This window comes from Myxine glutinosa, chromosome 7 (assembly GCF_964187855.1).
Source record: "Myxine glutinosa chromosome 7, kmMyxGlut1.1, whole genome shotgun sequence".
Classification (NCBI taxonomy): domain Eukaryota; kingdom Metazoa; phylum Chordata; class Myxini; order Myxiniformes; family Myxinidae; genus Myxine; species Myxine glutinosa.
In genome coordinates, this window is record NC_136267.1 from 49,838,555 (window position 1) to 49,850,587 (window position 12,033).

The 12,033-nt window shown below is 41.6% G+C and overlaps 1 protein-coding gene across 1 annotated transcript in view; it reads left to right on the forward strand.

The window, feature by feature from the left end:
* LOC137430743 (NFX1-type zinc finger-containing protein 1-like) overlaps positions 1-12,033 on the forward strand; it is a 207,167-nt gene that overhangs the window by 176,280 nt on the left and 18,854 nt on the right. The window contains exon 14 of the mRNA XM_068121518.2: positions 508-618. Coding sequence (XP_067977619.2) covers positions 508-618 — 111 coding nt within the window. The remainder of the gene's footprint in view (positions 1-507; positions 619-12,033) is intronic.

A 12,033-nucleotide genomic window follows, 5' to 3' on the forward strand; every position in this document is an offset into this window, starting at 1 on the left:
AGGTTGTGGGATTTGTTTATGTCCATTACCTGTAGTTTAAGCCTGGTGTTGGCCTAAGATCCTAGGGTCTTGAGTTCAAGCCCCTGTCGTGCCATTGAGCATACGGGTCAACTCAGCCCATCATCCTTCCAAGGTCGGCAAAATGAGTACCAGCTAGCTGGTAAGGGGGCATTGCATCAACTGCACAGCCATGCCTCCAGAAAATGATGCAGCCAAGTATCCCCAGACTGCATATGAATAAATGAAAACCTGTAGTTTATTTCTCTCATTTTTGATTTTCTAGGACTACATGTTTGCAAAATAAGATATTATCTTGTTGTTGGCTGACAAACTTTGCTGTTGTTTTTTACACTTAAACTTTGGGCAACAGCCTAATTTTTGCCAAACATGTGCTGTGACTAAATCATCTTTTGTCTTTTCTTTCTTAATCATAGTTTCAAGATTGCTGTAAAAATTCTAGATGAATAAATTTATGTGGGAATCTTTACTGATTGCTTTGTGTGCCAGCTCCGGCCAAACCCCACGGTATACGAGCTGGCAAAAGACTACCACCTGGATCTCTCGTTGTTTGAGCGCATGGTGAAGAACAACATTCCTTACGTCACACTGAATACCCAGGTAACACGAGAAACGATGCTATTCAATTTGTGTGATGTTCAAAGAGAGAGATGTCTGATACAACCAGACGTAGAGCGTTTGCTCTGAGTTTGGAAGGTTGGTGGCTTCTAACGTGGAGAAAGTCCATAATGTAGTGATTAAATTCCGCGTGGTTGGACACTATTATTAAGTGTACGCATTGACAGAATCGCTAAAATGCTTTGTCTGTTGTGAGTTTGGTCACTTAAACCAATTCTGTCTTCAAATCGCATCCGCTTCAGCCGGGGAGACCGCCACTCTGGCTAATACGGTTCCACACGTTATCGTCAATGAACCTGCAACACTTACTGTCTCAGATAATGTAACGTCAATCCCAAAGGTCGCACGTACCTCAAGTGTTTGGGATGGGTTTCGCTTATTTCCTCGTTGAGGAAGAGGCAAATAGCTCAGGAGGGACCTGCTCCTCATAAAGGAAAGAAGATGGTTTTGGCTGATAAACAAATATTAATGTCGGACACAACTCCAGGTTTATCTGACACTGTATCCATGAGTAATCAGTGAGTCCCTCTCAAGTGAAGATATCGACCACTTGCCGGTAGATCAAGGTGAATATGACTTTCTTCCAGAGATAGGTAAAGAAAGTGCAGTCTTGATTCTTTCTCGTGGTAATAAGAATGAGCCACATAACGACCCCACTGTAAAATGGCCAAAAACTGCCCCCATACTCCCCCATCGGTGCCCTGATTTAACCACCAATGACTTCAATTGCAGATATTTCCACACTGACTTCCCCTGAAGACATGCCAAAGGTTAAAGAAGAACTTCATGTTGGCAAATCTGTGTTAGAATCTGACCCTCCTGCCCCTCCTCCCGCTACATTACCGGAGGTTGTATCAGAGCCTCCCACCCTCCCTACTTCATCTAAAATAGAGCAGGCTGATACCTGATCACCACAGAACATGAGTATAGCTTGTGAACTGGAAATTGAGAATTTTCCAGATAGTGCTTCCAATATGTCAGAAGAGGAATCACATGACATTGAGAAAATCCCCACAAACTGTTTTAGGCGAGCGGTGTAGGGTGCTTTTGGGTCGAGTACCCCTCCGCATCTTAGAACAAAACACAACCTATTTTTTCTTCAAGGGGGATGTCTGGGGAGTTAGAAAGTCATGGTTGTGAATATGAAAGCATTGCACATCACTCCGAGAATCACATTTACATATATATATATATATAATAAATGTTGACGCCAAGAGCCGATTTGACGTAACAGGTTTTTTGCCTTTATAGGCATCAATATTGATGCTATATGCACAAATGTGGTATTAAAATGTGCAGGAAGATAAGACACACTCAATAAAATAGGATTGAGGCTTAACAAATAACTTTTATTGGATAGAAATGACAAAATGTTGAAATTAAATGCTGCAAATTCACTTCGGTTTCATCGATAAAGTGGGACAAATACATTGTAATTTCAGAAATATTAGCTTCATAGTCATAAAGTTTATGTTCAAATTTCCCCTGTTCATTTGTGTATATCACATTATTAAGCAAAATGTTAATATCAATGATACTGATAATTATATTGTCTAAATCTAACGTCACCCCCCCCTAATATTTTACCAACATCCAGAAATCGCAGTAGTATATACATGTCATTCTGATGATGCTCTGAATGAAGTCGAACTATGTTCAGTCACTGTCATCATCGCTGCTGTCACTGAAGATAAGAGAATTGTCTGTGTTTGGGCAACCATCACCATTACAGGAGCAAAATTCAGTGCATGTCAGCCCCGCTCTCAGGCACTGACAGGCTCTGGTCTGTGAACAGTCCTCATCCATGCAATACAGATGTGTGAGATCCCGAACCTCTTTTGGGGCCGCTTCTTTTTTGAACATGACGGGCTCGAGTTTGTTATCTCTCAGCTGCCATGCATGGCCATCAGGCTTCCAAAGAACTGGCTTTGCTACGTGACTGTGAACCCATATTGCCACCTGGTAATTGGCGCGTCTGACGTGTTGTTCAAATGCATCATCGGTGGGTGGGAAGAGACATGCAGCCTTATCACTTTTGCATGCATAATCATAGCGTAGCTGGTCCAGAGAGTGGCACGATTTGCTCTTCGATCCATACAGCAGTAGTGCATACTTCATGGCAGTGAGGAGTACCTCGGATACATCACTGGACTGACCCAGCTGTGACAGTGGTAGCAAGTCTCCAATGTTCTGCAAGAGCTTGCTGTAGGCAGTTCGCTTGCCTATCCTGAAGAGTGAGGAGGTACTATCGCAGCCGCTAAGAGCGTGGGATGCTGGTAAGCACAGTGAAATGTCTTGCCCAATTTTGTCAGTTATGCTGCTGACAGGAATCAACCTCTGGCGATTCGTTGCTTTGCTACAATGACCGGCATTCATGTACACATTGCAGTTGCCGAGCATGCCCTTGCCACAGTAGTATATTAGAAGAATTAATACTTCCCTATCATCGCATCTAACAATGATCCTCGAGTGTGATTTAGCGAGATCGATGGTATGTAGCAGGATCCGTGTGTCGGCCTCCTCATGGGTGCTGAACAATTCAGGTTTTTCCTGAACTCCTGTTTGCTCAACAAGTTTAACCAGCTGACCATCTTCGAACCCTCCTGCCAATGTAATCGACTGGTGTTCCCCGAGGAGCTGTGGAGCAGTTTGTGTCAAATATTCGCAGATGAACTCAACAAGTGCTGATTTGTTTTTGGCGTTCTTCAGGAATTTTCTATAGTTTGGAACTCGGCGACGTCCACTGATGACATAGCTAGGGGTTGTCTCTCCACACGTACGGCGGTCTCTTTCCAGCTTCTTAATGGAGAGCTGCGCATCATAGCGATCAAAGACCAGAGTTACTGATGCCACTCCTAGGTTACCGGCTAACAGTGATTCAATTCTTTGCATTACTGCAAGTCCTCGATCATCAAATGTGTCAAACTGTACTTCATCAAGTGCCTGAAGTAACGCCATCCCATCGATGACAAATGCAGTGTCATGCTGGTCAGACCCTTGCAACACCTGGATTTCTTCAGAATTAGATTCTAACTTCTTAGCTAAATCTGCCTTGCTTGTCTTTCGCATTGTCCCGTCATCATTGAAGTGAGAAGGTGGCACAGGTGCTAGTTCATGTGTCAGCACCTCTTCCAGGCTGACATCACGGTGCTTTGACACAGCCAGCAGCCGTCGGAAAAGTACTTCCGAAGCAACCATCATCTTGTCTGTCTTGTTGGATTTTAGGGGCTTGGACATGTTGGTGAAAGTTACAATCTTCGACTGTGTTTCTGTGTCCCAGAAGCTGATGGTCCTGTCAACCAGGAGATGCTTTTCTACAAAGGTAATGTTACGTTTCTGGGCAACTTCCAGGAAATGTCCCAGTCCATTGGATACTTCTTGCGATGCTACTTGTCCAGTTGTGACATTTACTAGCTCATCAGGTACCGCATTAGGTCAAATGGATTCTGCAAGCTTTCTACGTATTGCACGATCTTGATGACGTCTTGCTCATCCCTTGCCATCCTTGTCTTGCCGTGCTCAGCATGGTTCTTGATAGCTGTTTGTTTGCTGCTGTCACACACTTCCTTAAAGGCCTCTGAGTACTGTGCAGTAATGTGCCTAGTCACCATCCAGCGTGTGAGGGCACCTTTCCGTAAGGTAAACCCGATGACACCTCCCTGGCTCTTCCCCTCGCGGTTTATCGTCTGTTCAAGTGCCTGGTCACTAGAAACTGCATTGAACCGTCTAGAAGACCTGCGGACAACAAATCCTCCATCTAGCAGGTATTGGTAGGACTTTGGGTGTTTGACTTGCAGTGATATCATATCATTCAGATATCCAGGCAAATATTTGATATAGTTGCCTCTATCAGCAGCTCGACACCAAGGTATAGTCTCACAGATGGCGATGAGATGCAGCTCGAACAAGCCATCCCGCTCTGCTCTCAGAAGTCGCAGCAAGGTGCCCACTCCCTGCATGAATGTGTCCCAGTACACGAAGGTAGCAGACTGTCTCCTTCCAGTGGTTGTGAACTCTTGCTGGAGTGCATGTAATGTTTTGATGTGCTCTGCCTCCAGCTGTTCGGTGAGTGTTTGAGCCGATTCCCTGTCTGCAACCTGGAAAGCATTCTGGATTTCTCCCACAAGCTTGCACATGTCATCTTTTTGCAGCACTGTGTGATCCTGCTGTTGTAGCCATGCCCAAAATGCTTCCTGGTATAACCGGTACAATGCCTCCAGTACCAGCTTCATGCCCCTGTTGCCTCGGGACACCTGTTTTCCTTGAAGCATGAGCCTTGCAGTTGCAGGAGCGTAGACACCAGAGTCGACTAGCATGGAAAGGAGACCCCCATCCCCATATAGCTTTCCAATGCTTGCTATATATGCCATGGCTAAGTGCATACCACCAAGCCTCATTGTTAGCTTTCCATCCAAAAGAGCAGGCTTGTTCCACAGGATCTGTTGGGCCTTGCTGTGTATAGCAAGGTCAGCAGTGACAAGGATGTGAGGTTGCTCAAGTTTGTCAGCAATGGACCAATCTAAGCAGGATTGTATAGATGGTAGTAAGGTCTGTTGGAGGGGCATGAATGAAAGGTAACTAGCATGTGGTGGCGACAGGCAAATTTCGCTGTGATAAGAATGCATTATATGCTGTCCATGATGGAACACATTATTTACCATCATTTGTTTTGCGAGAAACTTTCCACCCTAGATCTTTACATTCGGCTGTTTTGATTTCTGGGCTGTGTTTGTTAATATTCAGTATTGATGAATCGCTGATAGATGGGGGCTCTGGCCGTTTGGCAGGTTTGTTGTACCTAAAAGAGACACATCATATTGATATTGCACATAATTTAGTTTAAGTAATATGTGTACAAAATTCCACCAATCTATAACTACAATGATAAGTTGACGACTTTGAAAAGCTCGCTAAAACCCACAACCAAGCAAACCAAACACCATAATGTCTTCTTACCAAATTCAAATTTCCAGTATAAACACTGAATAAGCTGCAAGTACCGAAGTACAGTTACTAAAATAAATAAATAAAATACCATTCATGATTAGCAATGAATACTACTATGACAGACATTAATTTCCTAAATTCAAATATATAGCTTATCTATTAGGTACCTCTCGAGAACATCAGAGCCTGGACGAACTCTATCAGAGGCAGATAGCGACTTCTTTGGCAGTCTAGGGATGGAATGGCCTTCGCATTGGGCGACTCCTCTGTGGAACAGTACGGCTGCCATGGCATGAGTAGTTGACTTTCCATCCAAAGTTGCTTCATTTTGGTCAAAGTTATCAATGGTGCCGTCGATGATAGGATAATCATCAATGACCCTCAGGTTTTGGAGTCTTTTGGGTATGTAAACATCCTCTGATCTACTTGTCTGATCAATGGCAGCAGATGTGAGGAAACGCCGTACTTCGTCGTATGATACACAGTGACCCAGTGAATGAAGTAAGTCAATGATGTTCTTACTTCCAAATGCGTGATGTACTTTTAAGGCTAGGTCCAGGGTTTTTGCTGTGTACACATTTTGGTTCTGTGATATTATGTCATGACATATGGCGATCGTTTTCAGGTTGCTTTTTGAAACACCCTCGTTGCTACAGCTAGTTATATTCGTGTATGACTTCTCACTGAAGCACCACTGAATGAAGTCATACATAGCATCTGGAATGAATTTGGCATACTGCTCAATGTTTGTGTCTTCAGCTGGTGCATAGACACCAATTGCATGCTTGATGTCAGCCATGTGCTTCCTCAGTATGCCAGCAGCAGTGTGCAAGATAGGGTTTTCATTCACTGGTTCTGCTTGTGCTGTAGAAACCAGTTTTTCATAGTCATCATCATCGTTTGCATCTTGCAGAGCAGTGGCCTTTTTTAGTGCATCACCCAAGGTCACAGAAGAGGAGCACACAATGTCAGTACAACCATATAATGTAACACAGACCAACTGATCACTGTAATATTTGGTTAATCGTTCCTTCAATTTCCAGGCGGTGTACTGCTGCGCATTACTGGCACCCAATTCAACTAAATAGTTGATGAACTGTGCTTTCAAACTGGCAAGGGTTGTCACAGTCTTTTTTTTGGAGAAGACAGTTTGGTCCAAATTAATTTTAAGTTCATCAAAGGCTACATCGTGTAATGTAACTGCTGCTGACTCTCCTGACTTGTTTTGCGCAGCAGCTATGTTGAGGTCTGTTATATAATGTCCATAGCATAATCGGTGGTATTTGGCATCATAGGCAAACAAATCTGAATACAAGAGCATTCGCATATGAATGGTGTCGTCTTTTCTTTTGTGGGCCGCTGCAAGAACCTTTTCTCTGGTGGTCTGTCCGATGCCTTTGGAAATTTGTGTAAGCTTTTTTCTATTTGAAGTGTTCCGTTTGCCACAAATGAAACAATCATTCCTGATGTCAAACCCGCTTGTTTCACTTCTCATGAGCCTTGAAGGTTCCGTAGAGATGGACTCCGACGTACACGGTTGTTGTTCAGTATCGGTAGATTGGCATTTAGGCAAATTTGACTTGCTGGTGTAATTGGCACGACATGATTTATGGAAAGCCACTTTCAGATTCAGGCTTAAAATCTCTTGTTGCAAAGGCCAGAGTGCTTCATAAACATCATCTTGTCTCAGCTTACTTGCTTTTAGAATTGCATTCAAGCCATCAGCAGTTGGGTTCTTAACCACATGGTCCTTTTTCGGGTCAACAGTTTTGGAGCATATGATACAATGGTCCGTATCGATTTTTCGACGTTTCACAGCTGGTGCTTCCAAATCCATGGTAGAAGGGTGATGACCATTGTCAGAAAAGTCCATCTGGAAAGAAATATAGCAAACCAATTGTGCATTTTATGACATGGAGACAGTTGAAAGCTGAGAGGATTGTGTCATCAGTCACATGACATGAGGGGATGTCCCGAAGTTATTTATAGCTTTTACTTTCAAGTACCTGTAACTCTTTAAATAATGGTCAGACAGTTTAGGTATGTATTAGGCACTAATAGGAAATCATATATGGGGAATCATTTGCCACCATCAGATTTGACCTTGGAACAAGGGATCAAGGTCAAACTATCAATGGAGCATGCAATGCTGGGGTCAAGGTCACCACAGGTCAGAAACAAATTGCCTCCATGTCTGAAATAAAACCTTGGGGTATGTAGATTATATGCTGAAACTGCCATGCACATAAAATGCACAATACCTTCCATATATGACCTTATCTGCCCCACTACTTGATGTTTTGGTGGTATTGCGATTTGTGAATTTCAATAAAATATTAGGGGGGTGACATTTGATTTTGACAGTATAATTATCAGTATTATTGATATTAACATTTTGGTTAATAATGTTAAATACACGAATGAACAGGGGAAATTTGAACATAAACTTTATGACTATGAAGCTAATATTTCTGAAATTACAATGTATTTGTCCCACTTTATCGATGAAACCGAAGTGAATTTGCAGCATTTAATTTCAACATTTTGTCATTTCTATCCAATAAAAGTTATTTGTTAAGCCTCAATCCTATTTTATTAAGTGTGTCTTATCTTCCTGCACATTTTGATACCATATTTGTGCATATAGCATCAATATTGACGCCTATAAAGGGAAAAAACCTGTTACGTCAAATCGGCTCTTGGCGTCAACATCAGCACCTATTATATATATACAGTGATCCCTCGTTTATCGCGGGGGTTACGTTCCAGAACCCCCCGCGATAGACGAAAATCCGCGAAGTAGCGACCATATTTTTATTTTATTATTTATATATATTTTAAAGCTTTATGACCCTCCCCACACTCTTATTAACCTTTCCCATACTCTTATAAACACTTCCTATACTCTTAAACACTTTTTACACTCTTAAACATACGTAATTTTAACAACATATAAAATTCTAATGGGTACTCACCATTGAAGATACTGTAGCAACCCGTGGGTTCCCCAAGCAAGACCAGCATCAGAATCTCCTTGCTCCAGCCGGTGACGTCACCGGCGGGGATCCCCGGCGTCAGAGTGGCTGGTCACGTGACCGCCAAAGCGTGCCGCGGGTGCGGGTATAATCAGCTACACCTGTTGATCACGTGACCGCCGAAGCACGCCACGCTTGAGAGGCGTGGCTTTCGGTTTCGGTTTCTGGTTGTGCTTTATAATGCAGCCCGATAAATGGGCTTTTCAGTGTTCCCGAGTTGGTTTTGAGAATAAATATCTTCTCGGACGAGTTTGTGTCTTGCCCGTCATTTCGTCCGTATCAAGCAAGATCCCCGGCTCTTCAATACTACAACTTGCGTGATGAAGATGATGATGAATTAGCTGTGCAGTGCTGATGACGATGAAGGTGATGACGATGATGAATGTACTGCACAGCCAGAAAGAGCATTACAGTTACCCATTACGTGGGTAACTAGCGTAAGTGGAAGCTGCCGCATCTGCGTTTTCCATACGCACGACTCTTTGTCTCTTTGTCGACCCTTCTACTGTACACTATGTACAGTATTTTATTTCTTGTAATATGTTTTAATTACTGTATTTTTCTTATTTTTTTGCGTTTTTTAATTTTTTAGGCTAGAAAATGCTTATTTTACCACAAAAATATTTAAAATAATAGTATATAAAAATACATTTATACCGCAAAATCCCGCGATATAGCGAAAAATCCGCGATATAACTTTACATATACCAGCGAGAAAAACCCGCGATGTACCGAAGCCGCGAAAAGTGAACCGCGATATAGCGAGGGACGACTGTATATATGTAAATGTGATTCTCGGAGTGATGTGCAATGCTTTCATATTCACAACCATGATTTTCTAACTCCCCAGACATCCCCCTTGAAGAAACAATAGGTTGTGTTTTGTTCTAAGATGGGGAGGGGTTAGACCCATTTTATGGCCCCTTTTGAGATTTCACCATTAGCCTATTTCTGACGTCTTTCCATCGCAAATCCTCAAGTTTCTGAACAAGACTATCAGGAAGAGACCGATTGATATTAAGGATCATTTTTATGATTTGCATGGTATTTGCATTGAAAATTTGCATTGACATTCTCCATACAACATATAACAAGCATTATGCAGCAACATATAACAAGCATGTATGTAGCAATATAACAAGCATGTATGTAGCAATATAACAAGCGTGTATGCAGCAATATATAACAAGCATGTATGTTGCAGTATATAACAAGCATGTATGTAGCAATAATATAACAAGCGTGTATGTATCAATATAACAAACGTGTATGTAGCAATATATAACAAGCATGTATGTAGCAATATAACAAGCGTGTATGTAGCAATATATAACACGCATGTATGTTGCAATATATAACAAGAAAAAGAGCAATCAGATTGCAAACCCTCGCCAGGATGTATTTTCAGTGGTTTTAACGGCTTTTGTGTTAAAACAAATACGTGACCGATGACGTCATCATTATTTTTTTTCTAAACTAATTTATTCCTAGATTATGCTCAATAAATTTCATCTTTATCGGATGAAGTTTTGTACTTGTCGAATTATGACGTCATAACGGAGGGACCAATGAATGACATCATCATTAACATATTTTATTCCCCATGGAGAGTTCTTTACAATGAGCCATGCCTCAATTTTTTCTATTCATCGCTTTCGGAGATATGGAGGTGCAAAGTTTTTCGTTTTTTTCCAAGATGGCGGCCGAACCACGTGACCGATGACGTCATAATTGTAATTTTAAAATTCTATAGGTGGAGTTGCACCTATGGTGAAAATTTCCTGGCAATCGGACCAACGGTTGCAGAGAAAATCATATTTATTCTGTGTGGACAAACAAACAGACAAACAATCAAACGGACTCGAATGCAATACCCTCTCCTCTGGCGAGGATAACAAGCGTGTATGTAGCAATATAACAAGCATGTACGTTGTAATATATAACAAGCGTGTATGTAGCAATATATAACAAGACTAGAACGCCACTCAGTAGAGCGCATACTCCCGCCGTGGGTCAAGTTGGAATAATACGTTTTGTTTAACATCCCCTCTCCCCAAAACAATAAATGAAAAAGAAAGTAGGCCCTAACTGTCAGAGAATTAATTTTTATATATCTCGGAATTAGAGGAGAAAAACATCATTTAAGAATAAGAATAAAAGCTTTAATGCAGTAAAACAGAAAAAAAAAATTCCTGGATCTGGAATAATATCCTGAGCTTCACCAAAAACTAATAAATTCTTCCTTATCCCAAGGGAAATCATCCCACCAACTTTCATACAAATCCGTTCAGAACTTTTCCAGATATCTTGTTCATGAACACACGAACACACACATGGACGGACACGATCGAATGCATTACTCCCTGGCGGGAGTAAAAAAGAGCAATCAGAGATTGCAAACCCTCGCCAGGATGTATTTTCAGTGGTTTTTAAGGCTTTTGTGTTGAAACAAATATGGCGGGAGAATCACGTGACAGATGACGTTTTTTTTTTCTAAACTAATTTATTCCTAGATTATGCTCAAGAAATTTCATCTTGATCAGATGAAGTTTTGTACTTGTCAAATTATGACGTCATAATGGAGGCACCTATGACATCATCATTAACATATTTTATTCCCCATGGAGAGTTCTTTACAATGAGCCATGTCTCAATGTTTTCTATTCAGCGCTTTCGGAGATATAGAGGTGCAAATTTTTTCGGTTTTTCCAAGATGGCGGCCGAACCATGTGACCTATGACGTCATCATTATCATTACAACTTTCTGCAGGTGGAGTTGCACCTATGGTGAAAATTTCCTGTCGATCGGACCAACGGTTGCAGAGAAAATCATATTTATTCTGTGCGGACAAACATACAAACAAACAAACAAACAAACGGACTCAAATGCAATACCCTCTCCTCTGGCAGGGTAACAAGCGTGTATATAGCAATATAACAAGCATGTATGTAGCAATATATAACAAGCGTGTATGTCGCAATATAACAAGCATGTATGTAGCAGTATATAACAAGCGTGTATGTATCAATATAACAAGCATGTATGTAGCAATATAACAAGCATGTATGTAGCAATATAACAAGCAGGTATGTAGCAATATATAACAATATATAAGCATGTATGTAGTGTAGTGTCACTCCTACCCTGAAAGTTTTGTCTCAATCGGACATGTGGTTGCTGGTTGCTGAGAAAAACGAGGTTTAACCCATACGGACAGACGGACAGACGGACGGACAACCCGAAAAACGTAATGCCTCTAGCCACCTTCAGGGGCAGAGGCATAAAAAAATACCCAGAGGGAAACCAAGGGGGAACTGGAAGCCATAAAGAGGCGAAATCATGTGAGACTGCACGAGAGCACGTCACAGCATATGGTCTAACGAATGAATCAGTAATTTTTGCAAACTGCATGTA